Here is a 24,374-nt window from a genome sequence, read left to right as displayed (position 1 = left end):
TGAATTCCATCCACAATGGGATCTTGTGAAGCAAACAAAACATGGATTGTTGGAGGGTTTAAGAAATATTACTTATATTAATATAAGTAAGATGGACTGGAAAAAGCCAGTTTCTGAATACTTTTTCAATTCATTTGAATTCTTTTGAAAACATTGAATTTTACCAGATTAAAATATTTAATCTAATACTTTTAAAAAATGTCTTAACAACAACAGCTAAAGCCCAGAACATTTTAATGGAGTTTTAGAAGTCATTCCATGGTTATAATTAGGATAGTTTTGCCTTACCTATAAAAAAAACTGTCTCATCTTAAGAGTGAAACTCCACCACTCATGCAAGAACTGCCAGTTAGCCATGCCAATATCAAATTCTGTCTGCACAGGACTGCTTCCAATGTGGTTAGTATCCAAACTCTGGTCCTGTAAGAGCCTGCTTGGAGCAACAGCCCCAGGAAATGCTTGGAAAGATGAACAAAAACAAAGAACAGGTAAACAGAAGGAATGATGCCAGACTGGCAAAGGTTCCCATCCAACCGAAATTCCAGGATGAATGATAGAGTGGCATGAAGAGAAGTGTACACATCTATGGAAGAGCATTAATGTAAACAGTAAGACCAGTCATCCAATTCTGAGGGTAGTTTTTCCATGCCCTCTGTACAATTTCTATCAGTTGAAATGAGTACCCAAAGTTCTCAAGGATCATCCTTGTCAGTCTCCAAACAGTCAAAAGGGTGTTACAGGAGCAAAGACAAACAACTATATGCTTGATCAATAGGAAAAGGAATCCACCTTTCAAAACCCAGGAACCTCTGTGTTTGGGGACGAGTGGAGGTAGCTGAATATTGTTAAATGAAGCAGGCAGACTGACATAAAAAATGTCTGTCATAGCACTGATTTCTTCTATTGAGGTTCTCACTTGCCAGTCCCTTTGAGTATGCAGGTTGCCTTGAACATAGGTGGATATGAATTAAAAATGGGCTCATTTTTGGAGATTATATAAACTGCAAAGATTCTGTTTTCGCATTCAATCAGAATGGCTGGTGAGTAGACGTAATGAAGAAAACCCTGTGTCCTCCAGACCTATTGTCCTTCGTTGCATGATGATTAGATTCTTCAGACCAGAACGAAGTCTGTGACTCAAGTGCACATTCCATCCTTTGAAACCTTGTAATTCTGGTGACAGAATTATCCTGGAAACAGATAACTCTAATAGCAAATTGTCCTTCAATAGGGATTTCTTATGCAACATTGCTGGAGTGATGTCTGGACCTGGAGAGAAAGTAAATTAAGGAGCCCAGGGAGTCTTTCCAACTATCTCAGACAGAACAAAGGCCAGAAGAATTCTTTTATGTAGTGCTGCTCATTGTAGTGTGCCTGCTATAGGGATTGATCAGGATAAATTGGTTCACCAGGCATGACCTGACAGTTTCCTTTATCTTACTTGCCTTCTGTGTCTGATGAGAAATGTACCATGCCTCTGGTGTGAAAATAGACCCCTACATTAACAAGATTTTGAGAAGGAATAGGGAAGTTCTTGAAGCCAGAATTATGGAAAACAGACAAAAGTAAATGGAAACACAGATGTGCCAAGGTATCTGCATTAGTTGGTCATCCAAATAATGAAATCTGTGGATGACCTCTGTCTTGGGGATGGGTATGATGATGGTTATGATTTCTGTACACTCCCTGAGGGCTAAGAGATCAGAAAGTACAACTGCAATGCTGGAAGTGGTGATGGTCCAGGTAGAAATGGAAATGTGTGGTATGCTGGATGACTAGGCACACCAAGGCAGGCACAATTCTAAACCACCAGGCAGAAGAAATCATTGGATTTATCTTATTAGAATTGAGAGTGTAAAGACTGCAGGATTCAGGATGGAAACAGAGGGATTGAGAGAAAGCAGGTCTGGTATGGGTCAGAACTACCCATCCGATTAGTTATCAATAAGTAATGTGAACACATGCCTCAATTTCTCTCCACCTGGGGAGTCAGATTGGAGTTGTTAGGGACAGTGACAAAAAAGGACTTTGAGCACACTCTCTGGCCAGATATAAAGTGGCCCCTAGGCCTGAAAGGGAGATTTGTAGCTTTATCTGTCTAACATTATCCCCTGAGGAATTAAATGAATGTATCTTCTCCTGATTTTCTCCTGCCTCGGTGAATAGCAGTTTGCTCAGGTGAATGGCCTCATTGACAGATTAAGGGTTCCCCCCAAAATTGCTAAAGGAAACTTGGATCAGATGGGTTCTAGAAACAGAATCTGCATCCCCAAGTGTGAAACCAGGATGTTGTGTCTCAGTCTTACTGAGCAGAAGTGTATCGGAAAGAAAAATCAGTAATGTTGCACGAAGCAGCCAACAAAGGAGAGCAATATCAAAGTCTTTGAGGATTTCGCAAAGAGTTGTCATTACTCTGCTTGAAGAGCAAGGTTTGGCAAGCTCACAACAGTGAAGCTTTTGATGTGCAGTTTTAATGGTTTAATACCACAAAGGCCTTGTCTCATTTTAAATATTGGTCTGTGCAATTATCTATCATGCCCTTTACAGCAGCAGCCCTACTCCCACTAAAATGTTTCTTAATGAGCCATGAGATGGAGGGAACTACAAGGAAGGTTCTTGGATCTCTAAAGATGCACTCTTGTGGAGGAGTCTAGGGCTGGTAAAAGAGTTGATAGGACACTGTGAGAGGACTTTATTTAAATAATAAGAATCCCAGACCTAACATGGAGATATGGGTAAAATAACCCTGATACAGCTGCTGAACCCCCCAAAACTAGTATCTAGCCACAGGATACAGGAAAAGAACAACTCACTGGAAGAAAACATGAGTGATGGAGAGGAAGTACTGGAAATAGCAGCCTGTCCAAGGAGGAGCTCATAGAGGGCCCACTGTCTACCTTTTACCTGGTGGCAGCTGCTGGTTTTAGAGGACATTATCCTACAACTATCTGATGCTGACTGTGCTTCTCAAAGGCTTGGGGCATGGAGTAAATGGGAATGGCAAAAAAAAAAAAAAGGCAGCACACATTAGGCAGCAGAAAGCACTTCAATATACTGCACTGGAGCTAAGACAGCTCACTCAACATTGCTGGAGATCTTGGAAAAGAGCTCTGCTCTTGCTGGGCTCTTCTGGAGCCAGCAGAGAGAGGCTGTGTACAACCACAAAAGAGCCAATCATCAGAGCAGCAAATGACTGGCTGCTGACAGCAAAAAGTGCACACTGCAGATTAAAGGAAAGGCCAACAACTGAATGAAGAATGAGTAAAGAACCAACCAATGAAGTACAGGAAAGGAGAGCACAAAATTCCAGTGGCAGCACAGGACTGGAGGTCCTGATGCTGAAAAAAGAGAAATCATAGTTGTGATGCAAGATAGGATCTTAAAGAGCCAATGTTTGGGCACCATACAAACAAAAACAATTCCGCATGGGACTGCCTCCAGAATCTGAAGTGACTACTCATTAGTTCTTGGGGATTGGCACAGGTTCACTCAAAAGAGAATTGCTGACAAGTTGTCCCAATTTCTGCATTTCCTCTGAACTCTGGTGACAGAACACAGATAAAATTCTTGCAATAGTCTGTCAGGTGAAGTCCCTGCTCATGCACACTAGCTATGTACCTACATACCTTACATAGCACATTTCTGATAAAAGAAATATTGTTCAGTCAGTCTACAAAGCAACAAATATGTGTTTAACTCAGTGTCTGGCACATACTTCCTATGCGACAGATTTATTGTAATGCTTTTGTTTTCACACAAATATTTTCCCCTACTGATCTGTCAAAAGGACAGATTAATGGATTTTAATTTTAATGAAGACCTATAGTACTTTAAAGAAATATTCTTTTAATATTGGACACTTTGTGCAATACTTGGCAAAAAAAATAATATAAAATAAAAAACAAAACAAAATTCGAGCAAAACAAAATCAAATTTAATGGTCTTAAATGCAAAAGTAAAAACAAACAAACAAAAAACACAAAAAAGCAAAAGAAAATTAACAGAAACAGAACAACTCAAAGTTTCAAGGCAGTCTGCAGAAAACTTGGGGGATTAATCTTTCAATCTACAATCAGTTTTTTGTTAATATCTAACTTGCAAGAAGTAAGTACTTTTCTGCTGAGTGTTCAATAAGTAAAGCTAGTTGTCAAAACAAAATCCTATTAAAATAGAAAAATCTAGCACTCGTTAGAAGGGATGCGAGAAATACAATGCTCAAATGTTTATAACTGTTTTTACAAAATGGAACTATCCTTAGGAATTCAAACTATAATGATCTTTGAAACTGAATAATTATCTTGCTGCATTACAATGTACCAGTAAGTAGTGCATCATGCATTAAATATTTGGACAGAAGAGATTCAGTTTGATGAAGTAGAAACATATATTCACACTGTTTTTGGAGTTTAGTTTTGACTCTGAAATCTTCCGAGTTTCTCTGAAACTCTTTGGTCCATTCCTATGAAAAACTGGGCTTAAAATTTTTTGTAAAACCTTTTAATTTGACAACTTGGCCACTGTTCAGTGTGCAACTTACCTCATCAATGGTGTTAAAAGTTACGCTGGCATGCTACTACTTACAAGACCTTCATGTTATGAAGTCTAATCCTCAACTAGATGTAGCAATGAAAATTACTTTAAAAAGCAATGTACTGCCAACATCAGTATTTCTCAACTTTTGTACCAGGCTATTGGGGACTGAGGGGAGGACCATACTAACAGCATCCACTTGATAGTTTAAAATTAAAAAAAAAAAAAAAAAAAAAAGTTCCAGTTTTTGCAGACAACATTCAATAGAACAAATGTTAGTCTCATAAGTGAAAGCATGCTTCAATTTTACCACCATCCAGAGGGTCTAGTTAATGCAATCTACTTAAGATTTTACTTTTTTTTTTTTTAATATATATTTTTAAATGAAATAACTTAAGGAACTTAAAATTGGTCTAACATTGTGGGATTTCAAACATTTGAACATGTCAGTTGCATCCCAGAGTATAAAAACCTTTTTCACTTCTCATTTAGACTAAGACAAACACTTGTGAAAATTGGCGCAAAATGAGTTTTACACTAACAAAAATGTTTTAACTTCTGTCACTCAATTATCTATTCCATACAAAAAGCACGAGCAAGTTATTTGTGGGACTTGTTGGTTTTGAAGGAAACCTGTAAGATTTTGTCCCCCAGGCGGTAGCCATTAAGACTTGCTATGGCCATTGCAGCTTCTTCATAGTTTGTCATGGTCACAAAACCAAAACCTTTGCACTTGTTGGTGTTGAAATCTCGAATAACTTTCACATTGGTAACCGCACCAAAGGGGCCAAACATCTGCCAGAGGATTCCCTCATCAGCATCTTGACCAAGGTTGTAGATGAAGATACACCAGCCAGAAGATGCGTTTCCTGGAACATTTACACCAGAAAGCCCACTCATGTGATCTACACCCATAGGAGAGAACCTAGCAAATAAAAAGCACAATATTTCATGTAAAAGTTCAATACAATCAAGCAAATTAACTTGAAAGGGAAGCAACTGAATATTTTCTATATAAGCATCAAAACTTCTAATCAGAGTAAAATGTTTCACCTCCCCCATTTATCATAGGACAATCAAACTGGCAGCTGATAGAGAGAAGAGTTAAATTCAGCAATGTGTCTACATTAACGGATAACTACGTAAGAATAGACAGGCAATGAAAGAATTGCCTGGTGATGGGACAATCCTCAAACAGGATATACAAGGATATACACTATTAGGGATGACTTAGGGCAGCAATATGGCACTACTCAGTGCTTAAAAATAGGCCAAGAATCCCTCCCACATGCCCCAACTAGCCTTAAATCAACTGATCTGTGTCTACAAAGGGCTTGTGCCCAATCCCCTCCTGGAGCTAATCCTGCCTTTACTGCAGTGTCTCGGGGTCTCACCGGTCAAAGGGTTTTCTGTGGCAGCAGATACAGCTTGACCCCTTTTCCACCATAAAGCAACAGCGAAACACTCCTGCTCACAACTGGCTGCTATACTGAACACAGGCAGACACCTCATAGTCCCTACCACAGTAAGCAGGGAACTACTAGAGTTTCCCTAGCAGGTGCATATTAGTTGGAATAACCCACAATTCCTAGTACACTGTTAATATGTCACTTCCAGTGCATTCTGATTTAATTTTGGTAATGCATACGCATAACTGATTATGTTTAATTCCAGTAACTATCATTTATAATTTATTAAATAGCCACTTCTGTTTTTAAATATTGATTCTAAAGTTTCTTCTGCCAAATATAGATTATCCATGAATGTATAATTTAAAAATAGTACTACTTTTTTAACATAAATCCAATGGGGTTGAGTCTACTTTCATTTACACCCATTTTACACTAGTAAAACTCCAGTGACTTCACTAGGGTGGACTCCTTATTTACATACATATGAGAAGAGAACCAGACTCAATATGCCTATGCTTTCTCATCCCCGATATACATTTCTCCCCTTCCTCCTCTCCCCAAGAATCCTGTCTTGACTCCTCCTGCACAATGACCCAGAGGCATCTCAGGACTTCTGAACCTTTGCTCTTTTCTGTTTTGCTTTTTTCTTATTTTTTTTCTTTCCTTCCCCAACCAACGTCCCACACCCTTAGCTATTTCATCCTCCACTTCTATTCTGCTGACCTAGGAAATTAAATCAATACAATTATTTTAATAAAGCATTAGGGTTGCACAGTTAAAGCACTCAAAGATCAGCAAGTGTCAAAGTTAAGGCCAAAGGTACAATTTTAACTGTGATCCCATGCACGTATATGTTTAACAATCTAAATTTGTGGTTCCATGTGACTCCAGAAATACTGTGTAGTATTAGGCTATAGCTGAGAAAGTCGTTAGCCGACTAAAAGCAGGCTGAAGTACATGCAAGGCTCCTGTACGTAGCCCACACATTAAGTGCCCAAAACAAATTTTTCTGATATACAGAAATTGCACTTCTTGTACAATTCTTTACTGAGCAGACTCAAGTGATTTGATGACTAACTTCTTATGCCCTATCAAGCAGTTCTCACTTTAAAACATAAAATAGTGTTTTTGTTTTCTTGTGTTTTTGTGTGTGTTACGCTTTTGGTTCTTCTAATGAAAACCCTGAGCTTTCATTTGTTTATCCAAGTCTTGCTGGGAAGGAGAGGCCTATTTTCCTGTAAATCATTCTTTGAAGATATACAATCTTGGGTTCCTGCAGTCAATGCTTTATTGCACCCCTTGCTGTCAAACCTAGGTGCCGCCAACCCTCACCCAGCGTTCTAACCGTTGGCTATGGTCATGGCAACAAGTGAAAATACTCTAAAGAGAAGAAAACCCAACTTCCTGTGGTGAACAGGGTAGATAGGCTAATGTGTATATATGCAATAATACCCATCTGAACAGATTCCTCACTCGAGACTAAAAAGCTACAGGAATGTTACTAAAGAAAACTACAAAGAGAACTGCAGCAAGCATTTTCTGTAAACAAACACTGACAACAGGTTTAAAATTAAGAAAAAGCAGAGGGGAATAAGATACACCCAAAACCACAAGAGATTATAAACAGACACATTGCAAAAAAAAAAAAAGGCTTTGCAGCGTTGTTGTAGCCATGTTGGTCCCAGAATATTAGAGAAACAGCGTAGGTGAGGTAGTATCTTTTACTGGACCAACTTCTGCTGGTGAGAGAGAAGCTTTCGAGCTTACACAGTGACCTGCTAAGCTCACACCTTTATTATCCTGTGGCCATGACTTCCACCACTGTACAAACAAATATCAACGTTAAATTCGCTGGCTTTTAAATTTTCCTGGTTACTCTCTTGTTCTAGTATTATGAGGCAGGATAAAGTCTAATTTCTAAACTAGAGACCTAATCTTTTCACCACCAACATCCTTTCATACTTGTAAACATTTTACTTGTCCTTCCCTAGATCCTTCTATTCTAGTTGCATCTTTTGGGGGATGAGCTGACCAGAACTGGATATAGCATTCAATGTGAGAGTATTCCCTCAATTTACATAATTACGATAAAGGAAGAGAGAGTGATTTTGAAATCACTGTATCATCATTTAACAACTTGTTTGTTTTGACCACATCTGCACACTGAGCAGAGGTTTTTATTGAGCTATCTCCAATGATGTGTCCAGATCTTTTCTCCTGAGTGGTTACAATTAGATTCTAGCTATGGGTAGGAACAGTCCATCCTTTACCATATGGGTGTTGACAACACCTTCATGTTGCAGGCTTTCCAGCCTGAAACAGGGAATGATGGGTCAGAGAGCAGTATCGAGCATTCAGTAACAATGAGCTATTGCTTTGCCTAGACCAGCAGTTCTCAAACTATGGGGTGGGCCTCCCAAGGGAGGTGTGCTTTTTCTGATTTTTGTAGAGCTCTCGCAGTCAGCCCCAAGGTGACTGGGGTTTGTGCAGAAGGGCTGTACACTCCTGGGAAGTGGGGATAAATGGGACAACAAGGGGCTAAAGGGGCTCTCCTTTCCCCCTCCCCCGTCAATCCCTCACTAGGAGGTAGCCCAGGCTACGGCTCGCTCCTCCTTCCCCCAATCCCTCACCTGGAGGTGGTGGGGCTCCGGATGTCAGCCTGGGGTGGCGGCGGCAGCAGCGCAGAAGTAAGGGTGACAATGGGGCACTAAGTCTGCTGTGAAAAGTGATATTGACGAATACCACTTTTCACGTTGCCAGCCTTACTTCTGTGCTGACGCTGGCGTGGCACTGCCTTCAGATCTGGATGCCTGGCCAGCAGCCATTGCTCTCCGCTCCGCCTTCAGAGCTGGGTGGCGGTATTTGTACTTGCGGGGGAGGGGAGGTGCGTAAACGACTACAGACAAAGAAAGGGGGGGAGGGAAGCTGATCAAATACGTTTGAGACCCATTGGCCTAGACAGACCAAGTTCTATCGAAGTGAAGCTCTTCTCTGTGGGCTCTCCATTCCATGCAAGATGCAGCCACAGTAAAACAGTTACTAACCTTGCATAACTGTTCTTCTTCGAGATGTGTTGCTCACACCCAATCCAATGTAGGTATGCGCTCACCCTAAGCAGTGCTGCCAGAAAGTTTTTCCCTCAGTGATATCCATCAGGTCAGCTCTAGTGCCCCCTCATGGCACCAGTATATAGGGCCCCTCCCCCCTTCTTGCTGGCCAACTCCAACAGAGGGGAAGGCAGGGTGATTTTGGAATGGACATGAGAAACATCTTGAAGAACAACAGTTACAGGATGTTAGTAACTTTTTTCTTCATGTGCTTGCTCACGTCCATTCCAATGTAGGTGACTCCCAAGCAGTTATGCAGGTGGAGGGATCAGAGTTTGTTGGCACGCTGATTGTAACACCACTCGGCCAAAGCCTGCATCGTCTCTAGCTTGCTGGGTGATGGCGTAGCGTGACACAAACGCATGGACTGACCACCACGTTGCTGTTCTACAGATAATTGGAATCTGCATCACAAACACCATAGATGATGCCCGAGTTCTTTTAGAATGCACTGTCAACTGAGGAGTTGGGACCTTCACCAGGTCGTAGCATGTGCAGATACAAGATGTGATCCATGATGACATTCTCTGGGCCGAGACTAGACGGCCTTTCATTCTGTCCATGATGGCTACAAACAGCTGTGTGGACTTCCTAAAGGGTTAGTCCTTCCTATGAAAAACGCCTGCGCACATCTCACATCCAGTGAGTGGAGTCTCTATTCATCCCTGTTTGCATATGGCTGAGGATAAAAAACACTGGCTGAACGATATCCTGGTTACTATGAAATTATGAGATAACCTTTGGCAGAAAAAATGGGTATGGCAATAATTGTACCTTGTCCTTGAAGAAGACTGTGTAGGGTGGCTCAGAGGTAAGAGCTCGGATCTCTGAAACCCTACTGGAAGAAGTAATGGAGAGTAGGAAGGCCACCTTCCAAGACGAGCAGAGAACACGCTGTCAGTGGTTCAAATGGGGGTCCTGTTAGCCTTGCCAGCACCAAACTGAGGTCCCAAGGAGGTAGTGGCTGGCATACCTATGGGTATAGCCATTCCAGTCACTTAAGGAAATGGCCACAGACTGAGTCTGAGAAGACTGACTGCTGTTCATCTGTGGATGAAAGGCTGAGATTGCAGCTAGATGGACCCATATGGATGACACCATTAGGCCATGCTGCTTTAGGTGGAGTAGATGTTCCAGAATGAAGGGCGGTGATGAGTTGGTAGATGAAACACCTTTTTGTGCTAACCAGATAGAGAAATCTCTTCCACTTTGCCAGGTAAGTGGCTCTATTAGATCGCTTTCTGTTCCCTAAAAGCACCTAGCAAACAGGCCCGGAGAAAGCCAGTTCCGCTGAGTTCAGACATGGAGCTTCCATGTCACGAGGTGAAGAGATCTGAGGTTCAGACTGATGTATCCACCAAGAGATCTAGGAGAGTGTTGAGCCAGTGTTGGTGCAGCTAGGCTATCAGGATCAGACATGGTGACCAGAGGCCTTGAGTTCTGAGGGTTCCCAAGTGAGCCCTGCATCCCACTGCCAACGCCTTTGTGATGAGACACATTGACAGTGGAGATCTCGAGAATGGAATTCCCGCACATACCATTCCTGGGTCCAGTCAGCAAAGGAGGGAGGAAATCACCGACAGGGGAAGCAAGACCATCTTGTCCAGATGGTGTCAACCTTGTATGTATACCAATGCTAGCCAAGATTGGAGAGGTCTGAGTCACAGTCTTGCGTGTTGCACTATATAGGTGCATGATGCCTTATGCCCCAAGAGCTTTAAGCAGGTTCTTGCTGTGGTGATTGAGTGACCCCTCAGACTCTCTCTGAGTGCCTCCATAGCTCTGAAGCTGTTTTCCTGGAGAAAAGCTCTGGCCTGGATCGAGTCGAGGACCGCCCCTATGAATTCTATCCTTTGAACCAGAGAAAAGGTGGATTTGTGCATTTTTAATCAACAGTCCCAGGTCCTGGAAGGTTGACTTTACATTTGCCTGCACCTGGTCCATGGTCCGACTTCTGATCAGCCAGTCATCTAGGTAGGGAAAAGACATGAACCCCTTGTCTACTCAGAAAGGCGCCTCAGAGACTGTCAAGCACTTCGTGAGGACATGAGGAGCTGCTGACAGGCTGAAGATGAATACTGTAAATTGGTAGTGTTTGTAGTTTACAACAAACCATAGGTACCTTCTGTATCCCCCCAAAAATAGCAATATGGAAATATGTGTCTTTCAAGTCAAGGGTGGGGTACCAGTCCCCTGGATCCAGAGAAGGGATAATGGAGGACAAGGAGACCATGTGGAACTTTGGTTTTTTCATAAATCCACTGAGATTTCACAGGTCTAAAAATCAGTCTGAGGCCGCCATTGGCCTTTGGAATTAGGAAGTAACGGGAGTAAAACCCCTGCTCCCTTAGTTCCAGTGAGACCTCTTCCACTGTACCTGTGCTTAGGAACGACTGTACCGCTTGGGTTAGTATTTTGCAAGAAGAGTCCCTGATGAGGGACAAGTAAGGAGGGTGGGAAGGAGGGGAGCAAGTGAACTGAAGGGTGTACCCCACTTCTATTGTAGTACCCAGCAATCTGTGGAAATGCAGTCTATGCCTGATAGAAGTGGGACAACTGGTCCACCAACATAGGGGAAATCGGATCCACACATTGTCCTGGTAAGTCATCCCCGAGCGTCCCATCAAAAGGCCTGCTTAGACCCTGCTGAGTATCTCGGGGTGGGGGGGTGAGAGGGGGATAGAGGCAGTGGGACAGACGAGGATTTGGATGGAGGCCTCTTCTTATAGCCTCTGTTCCTTCTCCTGTTGTACTCCTACTTCTGATGTGATGGACAGAAGCAGCCCATTGGTTGGGCCTTGTAGTGCTTCCTGGCAGGGGCTGGCGTATGCAGTCCTAGGGATTTAAGGATTACTCTAGAGTCCTTTAAGCTATGCAATTTTAAGTCTGTTTGCTTCAAAAAGAGCAATTTGCCTTCAAACTGAAGGTCCTGAATTATCTGCTGTACCTCATAGGGCAGTGGTCCCCAACCTTTTTGTCTGGCGGGCGCCAGACGAAGGACCATGGCAGTGGTCGAGCATCCGCCGAAATGCCGCCAAATTGTCAGCGGCAAGCGGCATCATCGAGAGGCGTCGCCGCCGAAATGCATCTGAATTTCAGCGGCATTTTGGTGGATGCTCGACTGCCAGCCAGGACGTGGGCGCATTTAGATGCCCCCGCGGGCACCGCGTTGGGGACCGCTGTCATAGGGCAACCCCGAAGACTGAAGCCACGAGCTTCACCTCATGATCACTGCAGAAGCCATGGAGCAGGCTGCAGAGTCTGCTGTGTTCAGTGCTTACTGGAGGGACACCTTGGCCACTAATTTTCCCATATCCACTCAAGCGCAGAACTCACCCCTGGAATCCTGCAGCAAGAGCGCCCTGAATTTTGCCATTACACTACAGGAGTTGCAGTCACACCGGCCCAGGATGGCTGGTGATCCTGAGCTGGAGACTGCCTCTGGAGTAGATCTTTCTGTCAAAAAGGTCAAATTTTTTGGCATCTTTAACCTTGTGAGTTGGCCCTTGTTGTCCCGGTCTCTCCCTTTCGTTCGTCGCTGAAACGACCAGCGAGCCCAGTGTGTGTGCGGGGGGAGGGGAGGAGGAAGAGGTGTTACCAAAATTCATACCCCTTGTCTCCATCCCCTTAACAGTAGGTTGGTGGGATGCAGGAGTCTGCCATAGAGCTTTTATGAGCTCCATGATGACATTGTTCAATGACAGGGGGCCACCTATGATGGCCCTGAGGCTGCTAAAATAGTCACTAGGATGTGGAAGGACTCAGATCTCCTCTGCCTGGATACCCAGGTTCTGGGCTCCCATCCTCAGGAGCCTCCTGGTGCACCCTGTAACACCTTGGGTGAATGCCATAGCTCCACCTCATCTAGAAAGAAGGAAGCAGCAGCCTGCCCTGGCCCCTGTACTTCTCCCTCTGCCCTAGATGGGCCCTGTGGGGGAGAGTCCTGTAGTTCAGTACAGGCTCGGCATCGGGGACTGATCCCCATTCTGATGGAAATGGCAGGGAAAATCTTGACTCTGATGTAACAGAGCTATCTTCTGGCCTTGGGGCCCTGGATTGGCTGGAAAGCCCAGGGATTCCAGAATGGGCACTGCAGTGGCATTTGCCATTGCGCCAGCCACCAGGCTATTGGCAGCACGCCCTGGTTCATGTCAGCCGTAGGGTGCCACCGTTCGGAGCGGCGTCTGCTCCTGCACAAGGCATAGGGCTCCGCTTCTGAATTGGAGTCCGAGGAGTCACTTCTCAGCGACCAGGAAGGAGCAGTACCAACTGGTGCTGAAGAACGGTGCCAGGGAGGGAGGGAGGGATATCAGCGCTGCACTATCATGACTTCAACAGCTCTTGTTTTGGTGCTGCCGTGGTCCTCGTTTCAGGAATTAACAGTAGCAGCACTAGAATGGCCAGGGGTGGCGGTACCAGGAGGGATAGTCAGTCACTTGCTGCCTCAAATGCCTCTGGCCTTGATGGCAGTGCCAGGGCTGTTGAACCCCCATGGCCTCCCTTAGTGGGGAATCCAACAGAACTGGACTCAACGGTTCCCTTCCCATGGCTAGAGGCAATGGTACTGCTTACCCTGCTAGCGTCTCTGAGGGGCCCAGCACAGGTTGCACTCCATCGGCATCTCTATGGCCCGTAGACCTTGGAGTTCAAGAACACCCCAGTCAGTTTTTCTCTGCTTTTTCCTCAGAATCGGCGATGGGAAGCGGGTGCCAAGAATCCCGTGCTGGAGTTGACTTCCTCGGCACTGATGATGTGCGTTTGTGCTGGGAGTCCTGCGCCATCAGTGCGGAGTCCTTCCTTGGTGCCGGGGAGGTGGAACAGCTCTGCGCTTCCCTCAGAGATGCCAGGATACGTCTCACTGAAGTTTAAGTGCTCGGTGCCGACTTGGCTCCAAAGGGGAACTGAGCACTGCCTCCATGCGGAGGAACTTAAGCCCTGTCCTTTTCTGTTCTGGGTCTGAAACTCCTGCAGATCCTGCACGTGGGTCTCTCCCAGACACTTAAGGCAGCTAGCATACAGATCACTAACTGGCATTGGTTTGTGGCATGATGCACATGGTTTGAACCCCTGGGACCGAGGCATATCCTGGTGCTCAGGGAAGGGCTAGCCCTGCCAAGTGGGGTTCGCTGACTATACCACTACTACTACTGCTAAGCTAACTAAACTTAACTCTAAAGGGTAACTATTTACAATTTTACAGAACCAATCCACTTAGAGCAGATATTAGCAGAAGTGCAGAGAGCAGAAGTTCCAATGACCATCATGGGCGGTAAGAAGGAACTCAAGGGGTGGTGAGGCCCTATATACTGGCACTATGAGGGCGCAACTCCAGGGGGCAACAGAGCTGACTCAACGGAGACCACTGAGGGAAAATACTTTCTGGCGGCAGCGTTTGGGGCAAGCACGCACCTACACTGGAATGGACATAAGAAAGCACTCAAATAAGAGCTACACATTTGTTTAGATGAATTTGGAAGCCCTGACCAGATTTATATTGTCCCTAGATTGGCATCAAGACAGATGCCCTCCAGGCCTATGTGGTTCCCACTGAGGTTGCAAAAACCAGTGTGTATGAATACTAATGCAGCCCTCAGTCCCAGCATTTATAACAGTTCCAGCAGATACTTGCTGGCTAAGGAAAACTCTTACACTGGGGGGGAGGGATAGCTCAGTGGTTTGAGCATTGGCCTGCTAAACCCAGGGTTGAGAGTTTAATCCTTGAAGGGGTCATTTAGCGATCTGGGGCAAAAATCTGTCTGGGGACTGGTCCTGCTTTGAGCAGGGGGTTGGACTAGATGACCTCCTGAGGTCCCTTCCAACCCTGATATTCTATGATTCATGCATCCCGTGCTGGGACAGGAAAGATAGAATTCCAGAACTCAAGTGAAAGAGAAACAGATTATCGGATCCCTTCCATAATGTTCTTGATCAGATAATTGTCAATGGGGACAACAAACATGCACTCTCGTCCTTATACATTTTGGGCCCAACCAAACACCTACTGAACTCAATGGAAGTTCTTGTATTGACTTTAACAGACATTGCATCAAGCACCATGAATGTACTGAGCACCAAAGCCAGCGAATACACCTTAGAACTAGCACAGTTATTCTCCTAGAATAACTTTGATACAAATCTAGTGGTTGAGATGTAGTCCCTTTGTGCAAGTACATATCTGTAAGACTTTGCAACATACTCTACAGCCATGAATTTAACATGTCTACACTTAATCTGAATGAATAACTAAAGCTAATACTTTCTCAGCTTACAACTACAGAACTTTACTGGCAGTGTTGCTGAAGAAAATACCAATATTAGTGGATCTTAAGAGCTTAACAGAAATGCCAGTACCAACCCTTGTGAAAGCTGCTGCTTATCAGACTGCCAGGATTAAAAATGAATCAACAGGATGGCCAGCTAGTCAGTAATTCTATTAGTTTCTGTTCTCTTTTTCTTTGGGTCCTTTTCCATTTTTGCTTATCTGTCTCTTTGTCCTAGAATTCTGGTAATGCTGGAAAGTGCTTTGAATGAAAGAGAATTTGCTCTAATTAAATTGAGAATGCAAATACAATTGTAATCCTGTCTCTTACCAATTTTTTTTTAAACAGCTTGTTTTGTTATTACTCTTATGATCCAAATTTTTACCTACTAAATGCAGACAATTAACACAAGAGTGGCTTGTGTCTCAGATGTCACGTGATTAGAATTTTTTATCTCCAAGACGTTTCCTCTATAATACTCAATCTCCATCTAGTGACATAATGAAAAACAAACATTCATGAACCCCTTTAAGCATCACTTATGAAGGCAGATGCTCTTACTGTCATACTAGTGACATCAAAGGATGCTTATATGTGAGGTCCAGCTACTCTTTGCTATAGTCCCTTCCTGCAACCAAGCTCTTGAGGTGAGGGTGGAAAGAACAGTTACTGACATCTGGAGGCAGAGATATTTTCTATATACCTGCCTTTGACAAAGATGGAGTGGTGGAAGGAAGCGAAAATACCTCCTTTACGTCCGTTCCTAAACGGAGATATCTTCCACTGTTGTTCAGTGTTGGCCCCAGGATATTAAAGGGACAAGGTGAGTGAGGGAATATTTTTTAGTGGACCAACTTCTGCTTGGGAAAGAAACAAGCTTTCAAAACTCTTGTTCAGGTCCTGTGTAAGCTCAAATTTTTGTCTTTCACCAACAGAAGTTAGCCCACTAAAGGATATTACCTCACCCACCCTGTCTCTACAATAAGATAGAATTGTCCAGATACCATATTTGTAATGCGACCCATCTTTAGGTATCTCAATTTGAGTCTTAAAAAGCCTCCAATAATAAAGAGGATGGATTTAGCCTCGGGCTTTGTTACCTCTCTACTTCACAGTGAAGATACACTGGCCTCAAAAGATTCCTTCACATCCCTTAGCCGAAGTTAGTCCTAATTGTTTTCATCCAATCCTTCAAATAGGAGCCCCATGTTGTGATGTCAATTCAAGAGGTGGAAGCACTGAAGCTTCTGGAGCATGCGTCCACATTAGCAGCACTAAAACCATGATATGCCACAAATTATTAAGACCAGTTTCAAGTGCAGAACAGAGGAGCGCAGGAGCTTTGAGAACATGGATGACTCCAACTATTATTTGTGTCAAGACATTGCTTCATTACACCAGACTGACACAAAAACCTTAGTCCTGGACATAAGAGAAGAGGACTAAACTGAACAGCCTAAACAACACACAAATGTCGTTCAAGAAATACCTATAGTTCAACCTCTAAGTAACAGTGACCACAATTATAATTCACTCAGATTAGAAACTCTTTAGGGCAGGGACCATTTTTTTATTATTTGTGCAGTGCCTACCACAGTGCAGTTCTGGTCCATGACTGGGGCTCATAGTTATTTGTATTGTGGTAGCACCTAAAAAAAAAATATTGTTTAGTAGTTCTAAGTTCAATGTCCTTGGGGGAAGGATCACACCAAAAACCAGTACAGTAACACTATGCTGGAAATGTACCAAAAAAGAAGATCCTTAAAAACAACATCTCTGAAAAAATTAAGTATCCTTCATATTGAGTTTAAGAACCTTAATCACCTCTCTCAAGCAAAGGTAATAAAATAAAATGATAAAATAGTTTCTTTTAGCAGTAACTAAAGAAGATGCCATTTAATATCTTCTACAATTAAGCATTTTTAAATCAGCAGATGCAGATAACTTGCATTTAAGAGTTTTAAAAGACTTGACAACCAATGTTAATTTTTAATAAAAATGTTGTAAAACTGGAGAAACTCTAGGACTGGCAATATTTTTAAAACAGTAAACAGGATGACTCGGATAATTATGGGCCAATTAACCTGACAATGATTCCCAGCAAAATAATTAAACAAATTATTAAGGATTCTAACATTAAAGAATTAGAAGATCTAAGTATAACTCCAATCAGTATGGTTTCATGAGAAAATATGTTGTCAGACAAACATGATATAGTTCTTTGACAAGATTACAAGTCTTGTTAAAATATCAGCCTGCCAAGGTGTGACACAAAGGACAACAGAAGTTGGTCCAATACCCTGGGACCGACACGGCTACAACAACACTTCATATACTTTCTCACTATGTACTACTTTGTGGAACTAGAAACTTTGCTTGATTAGTTTCAACACAGTTTTCCATATAGGTTATTACTTTAATTATACTCTACTTGAGCAATTTTTAGATACATACTAACATACACACCACAGAAAGACACAAAGCATTATTATTTATTCACACATGCTAGGACAAATATATTTATTACTTTACGGTTGAAACAGTGCAACACTTTCCCCAGTGGAAGTGTGGGCAACAGAATAGGCCTTAAATGGATTATTCTTCCTAACGTACCTGAATCTTTGCGCCTGGTGATGAACTGGCCCTCCAAATCGTCTAGCTGGTGAATGATACAGCTGTGATAACAGTGCCACATTTTTGTTCTGGTTAGGATTAGCTGCAAACTTCACAGTAATAGGTTCAGAGGAACCTGGGGGTTTGTGACCATTGAAACTTGTAATTGCCTCTTCTGCTTCTGACCTTTTGTCAAACCGGATAAAAGCGACTCCTCTGGACAAACCTTTTAACCAAACAAATAAAAATGCATAAAGGATAAGCTCAAAACAACTGAAAAAACAAAAATTAAGTATTTCTAAGGTCATGGCTTTAAGTTCTACAATTTTACTAGTGGTTCTTCAAAAGGATGAAATCAAAACATTTAAAATTAGGAAATTAAACACAAATGAGCACATTTACTTCAAATATATAATGATGCTGGTGGAGCAAAAACACATTTATAATATGTTAGTTCATAGTCCAAAAAATAAAAAAACTGTACGATGTACACGTGTTCTAGGAAACTCACTGTCAACTGATATTAAAGGAAAAATATTTCAGATCAACTAAAACTTTTTCAAAGGAGAAATGTAAAGTGACTATTGGGCTAAAAATCATTTTTTGTTTTTGCTCAGTTTTGTTACTCAAAACATCTAGAGACCTAAACCTGAAACATAATTTCCAAATAGGAAATGAATGCTTGCTGATGACACACACTATTTCACAGATTCAAAGACCATTATGATTGTCTAGTCTGATCTGCTGAACGCATGCCATAGAATCCAGTGATTCCCACATTATTTGTGGTTAAGCTAGAGCATCTCTTAAAAAGACATCCTATTGTGATTTAAAGACTTCAACTGATGCCAACTCCACCACACGCCCTCAGAAGTTTTTCCAATGGTTAATTACTCTCTCAAAAATTTGCACTTAATTTCTAATTCGATTTTGTCTAGGTTCAACTTTCAGCCACTGGATTTTGTTAGACCTTTGGTAGATAAAAGAGCCCTGTACTATCAGAAATCTTCTCCTAACATATATAGTCATAAGAGATGACTTGATCACAGTTTAACCTTCACTTTGATAAGCTAAATTGAATGAGCTTCTTAAGTCTCACTCTAAGGTAGGTTTGCCAGACTTAGAATCATTCTACTGGCTCTTCTCTGAACCTTCCCCCTTATTTTTTTTAGATGTGCATAGGTATAGTAACAACAAGAGTCTGAACATTTATATAGCATTTATTATACACAGACTGGAAAGTGTTTTTAAAAAGGTGGGTACACATTGTCTCCATTTTACAGATGGAGGAAACGGAAGCGTAGAGTGTTTAAGCAGCAAAGAGTCCTGTGGCACCTTATAGACTAAGACGTTTTGGAGCATGAGCTTTTGTGGGTGAATATCCACTTCGTCGGATGCATGATCCAGACTAACACGTCTACTACCCCTCTGATACTAGAGTGTTTAAGTGATATAATCAAGGTCATGAAGCAAGTGAGTGGGAGAGCTGGGTGGAACCCACATGTCCTGCTTCCTAGCATAGTTATGGTTACATTATTCTACTTTATGCATTCTGAGTCTTTCTATTCAGGAGCTTTTGCTGCATTCATTGCATGATTTTAAAGTACATGGGATTGAAACTGAGCATGGCCCTTACCTTAGTCCCTGCACTAAGGAAACACTGTGTAGCTCCAAGGTGCCTGAGTTAGGAATATGTTCTTGGGTAGCGCCAACAATGACACTAGCCTCTCCCAAGTTAGCTGGGAAGGAGCAGTGCCATGAACATGTTATGTTACTCTGTGAACTTCCATTTGGGGGTTTCTCGCACCTTGATGTATCTGGTACCAGTTATTGTCAAAAACAGGAGACTTAACCAAATTAGATCTCACTAGTGGTCCATCTGGTCATGTTCTCACATACCCCCTGCACCACCCAGAAGAGATGTTCCTATGCTAGAGGAACACACACTATATTCTTGCAAAGGGTGTTACAGCAGCTGCAACTCCTAGCTTCCAGCATGCACTATACCCCAGTCTAATGCACAGTCTCACTTTTCAATTACTCTGTGCTGTGCTCCTTTAGTCCTCTCTCCTACCTTACCATTTGAAATAGATCACCTATAATTTGCTTGCTTTATAACAGCACTTGCATTTTTATTATTTTTACTACATTGTTCAATTTCCCTATTCCCTTCTCTTGTTTATCTTCATGTTATATGTTCATCTAATTCATTTTGTAAACGCTTCAGGTCATGGCCCTATCTTTTAATCTCTAAAGACCATGTAAAGTTATGGCACTATATACAAGTTTGCTAAAATTAACATTGTCTGTACTGTTCTATGGGACATAGGGGAAGAAACTACACAGGAAAATTAAAGAATTGCATCCTAAGGGACAAGATCTTCTCATGAGACAGATTAAAAATTGGTTATGTGACAACCAAGTTTAATACACAGCTGTTGCTTAAAGTGCAGAAAAGTTATTAATAGGGCACTAAGAGCCTGTATTTAAGACCAACGCTACAACTCCAACATTTATAACAGCTATAATTGAAAAAGCTGATCATTTCTATGAGAAGCCCCTATTTTCAAATACTCAACTTTGAGAAACTTTCACACACTGGAATGAAGTTTTCTAGGACTGGTCTCTCTTTCAAGGGATGTCAGATCAAATAGTTTCACTGTCTTTGTGTACAAGGAGAATGAGTGCATGGGGGAACCTCTTCCATTATCAAAATGTAACTACTTTTGGACATATCTTCCATGGGAAGAAACTGGGAGCAGAAAGCTAGAATTTGGCAAGAGAATGGCCCTCACTGAGGAGCATCTGAGTGCTCCAATGAAAAACTACTTTGACCGGTCCAAGTTATGAGGATCAGAAAACTAAGTTTTTGTACAATTGTTTAGCAATGTTCTGCACGTGCAATTTTTACCAGTGTTTTAAAGGGAACGAAGGCTGTGCTGCACATGGCATGGCTAACTTAGCTGTACAATGTGTACAAGATACTTCCCTGCAACAGCTACACAGTTAGTGTCATTTGGGGTTCAAACAGTGCACTTGTGTAATCTTTCACGAGTTGCCATCTCCAAAATTCAACCTAGATGGAGCTACTGTAAGGTGGGTGCAAAACTGGTTGGAAAACCGTTCAGAGAGAGTAGTTATCAGTGGTTCACAGTCATGCTGGAAGGGCATAATGAGTGGGGTCCCGCAAGCACCCGTTCTGGGTCCGGTTCTCTTCAGTATTTTCATCAATGATTTAGATAACGGCATAAAGAGTACACAAAGTTTGCAGACAATACCACGCTGGGAGGGGCTGCAAGTGCTTTGGGGGATAGGATTAAAATTCAAAATGATCTGGACAAACTGGAGAAATGGTCTGAAGTAAATGGGATGAAATTCAATAAGGACAAATACAAAGTACTCCACTTAGGACGGAACAATCAGTTGCACACATACAAAATGGGAAACAACTACCTAGGAAGGAGTACTACAGAAATGGATCTGATGGTCATAGTGGATTACAAGCTAAATAGGAGTCAACAGTATAACTCTGTTGCAAAAAAAGCAAACATCATTTTGGGATGTATTAGCAGACATGAGAAGTAATTCTTCCGCTCTACTTCGTGCTGATTAGGCCTCAACTGGAGTAGTGTGTTGTTAGGGAGTTCCTGGGCGATTGCTTTGGAACTGCTCCCCACAAAGCCAGTCAGGACTTTGGGAAGCCTCCTTTCCCTTGGAGCAGACTGTTTTTAGGGCAAGAAGCTCCCACATCTTCACCTCCTGGGTCTCTCCTTGGAGCATACAGCATCCTCTGCCCCTCCGTGCACTTCCCAGAGCGAGCCCGCCCCAGCAGTCCTGCACCCCCACTTCGCAGTCAGACATGACTCTCAGCCAGCCAGTAAAACAGAGGTTTATTAGATGACAAGAACACGATCTAAAACAGAGCTTGTAGGTACAGAGAACTGGACCCCTTGGCCGGGTCCATTCTGGGGGGCATGAGCCAGACCCCCACGTCTGCACTTCACTCCTCGTTCCCAGCCAGCTCCAGACTCCAAACCCCTTCCAGCCCCTCCTCCTTTGCTCAGTTCCTTTTCCGGGCCAGGAGGTCACCTGACCTCTTTGTCTCCAACACCTTTAGTTGGCACCTTTGCAGAGGAGGGGCCCAGGCCATCAGTTGCTAGGAGACAGAGTGTCAGGCATTTATGTACACTGGACTTTTGCTCTGCAGCAATCACACACCCTTATTCCACCACCTAGATACTTAAGAACTGCAGAGGGGACACTGAGGCACCAACACAGTATTCAGAGAAAACATTAAGAACATTCCCAGTTCGTCACGAGTCTAGTTCTGGGCCCCACATCTCAGGAAAGATGTGGACAAACTGGAGAGAGTCCAGAGAAGAGCAACAAAAATATGATTAAAGGTCTAGAAAACATGACCTATGAGGGAAGACTGAAAAAACTTGGTTTGTTTAGTCTGGAAAAGAGAAGGCTGAGAGGGGACATGAAACTCCAGATATACTTAAGTGCAATGAGAAATTATGAAGCACAATCATAGATCAATTTCAAGTTGATTAAATGTAAGGTAACAAGTTATCCTTTCACATAAGAGGATAGGCTGGATTTTACTGCTAAATAATATCTGTCTGTGAAAAGTGCTTTCTTGCTTCACCTTGTCCAGCGGCTGGGGTCGGCAGTGCAGACTCACAGAGCATGTGTGATTGGCACAACTTTTGCAAACCAGATGGACACATCAGATGTTCTTGGGTTAAAATTGGAGTTTTCATTCTCTGCCTGCCACACCTGACAAGCCCCCTCTGCCCACCAGAGGTACAGAGGGGGAAGCAACATTCCTAAGGTCAGTTACAGAACTGGGAATGGAACTCCGGACTCTTGAATCTCAGGCCTACACCCTCTCCACCGTACCATGCTGCCTCCCCTGGGAAAAAGTAAAGAAAAGGTAACAAAATTTCCTGCTTCAGGCTGCAAGCTGATCTCCTACAGTGATGAAGTACTGCATAATCAGATAGTTGTATTGTTCTATGTCAAGCACCAGGCATGGACAATTGGTGGGGGCAAGATACTGAATTTGGCAGACCAATGATCTGATCTAGTATAGAAAATCTTGTGTTCTTAATTCCATTCTCAATTTACAGAGCATGATCTACAAAATGGACTCTAAGTCACATGTTTCAGAAAAGCCCCCAAACAGGGATGTTTGCCATTCTAGTTCTATATTTCTGTGGACACAGTGATCAATACCAAACTCAACAATTAATGTTTATATATGTTCAGAAACTATCTGGAAAATTAAAAGTTAATTTTAAGCACCAATAATCTTTGAAAGAATGAACATTTCTGTGTGTCCTGTATAGTCAAGTTTTTAATATCCAACATTATTGTGCATACCTGTAGTTTGATCCACGAGTACACGCGAGTTGATGATGCGGCCAAAACGTGAAAACATGTCTTCTACATCTTTTTGTGTCATTGTCCTTGGTAGTCCACTAATGTACAAGTTAGCATCTTTGATAACTTCAGAACTTGGACGAGCGTACGATACCTTCAAGAGAAATTTTTTTTATTGTATGTGAAATTACATGAATGATTTGCTGTATTATTAAGACACCCACCTAAAATCCTTCCTTTGTAATATAGGCAATTTTCCTATGGTAGTTTCATAAAAGGAAAAATGATTGCCAAGATATGGAAAGTAAGCAACAAAAGTGTTTTTTGTCCTTGATTAAAAAAAGAAGATACACAATCCTCTTCACTATTTGACTCTACTGACAAGGCCCTGTCTACACTGGCAAGTTTCTGTGCAGTAAAGCATCTTTCTGTGCTGTAACTCCCAAAGAGTACACACTAGTAAGTCACTTAGTGCGCAGAAACTGTGCAGTTGTAGTGCTTTAAAAAAAAAACAAAACACCCCAACAAAAGACGTACAACTTTCTGTGCTGGGGCTACAGCACTGCGGTGCCAGCGTAGACACCATGGTCGATTACAGTGCTGCGAGGTGTCCCACAATGGCTGTTCTCACATCATCGGTTTGAACTCTACTGCCCTGCCCTCAGGTACCAACCGTAATCCCCACCCCATAAATTCCTTTGGAAATTTAAAAGTCTCCTTCCTGTTTGCTCGGTGATGTGTGCAGTAGTCTCAGCTATCTTTCCAAGTGGCCACGCCTGCTCCATGCACCAGGCGATCCCCCAACTGGAGCAATGCCGAGCTGCTGAACCTCATTGGCATTTGGGGAAAGGAGGCTGTTCAGTCCCAGGCGCTCCAGTCATAGGAATCCTGATATCTATGGACAGATTTCACAATGCATGACAGAAAGGGGCCATGACTGGGACACATTGCAGAGTAGAGTCAAAGTGAAGGAGCTGCAGAATGCCTACCACAAGGCGCAGGAGACAAACCGCGGCTCCAGTGCTGCGCCCACAAGCTGCCGGTTCTACAAAGAGCTGGACGCG

General features: G+C 42.8%; 1 protein-coding gene across 4 annotated transcripts in view; it reads right to left on the bottom strand.

Moving 5' to 3' along the window:
- Positions 1-3,912: 3,912 nt before the first annotated feature.
- The window catches only part of ELAVL1 (ELAV like RNA binding protein 1), a 91,146-nt gene continuing 70,684 nt past the window's right edge, over positions 3,913-24,374 (bottom strand). For all 4 annotated transcript variants that reach the window (XM_039515552.1, XM_039515550.1, XM_039515551.1 and 1 more), the window contains 3 exons: positions 23,311-23,464; positions 17,923-18,148; positions 3,913-5,455 (listed from right to left, as the gene is read on the bottom strand). In XM_039515552.1, coding sequence (XP_039371486.1) covers positions 5,131-5,455; positions 17,923-18,148; positions 23,311-23,464 — 705 coding nt within the window. In that variant the 3' untranslated portion in view covers positions 3,913-5,130. The remainder of the gene's footprint in view (positions 5,456-17,922; positions 18,149-23,310; positions 23,465-24,374) is intronic.

Source organism: Mauremys reevesii, linkage group 26, assembly GCF_016161935.1.
Source record: "Mauremys reevesii isolate NIE-2019 linkage group 26, ASM1616193v1, whole genome shotgun sequence".
NCBI classification, from domain to species: domain Eukaryota; kingdom Metazoa; phylum Chordata; order Testudines; family Geoemydidae; genus Mauremys; species Mauremys reevesii.
This window is presented reverse-complemented; position numbering and strand designations above follow the sequence as displayed.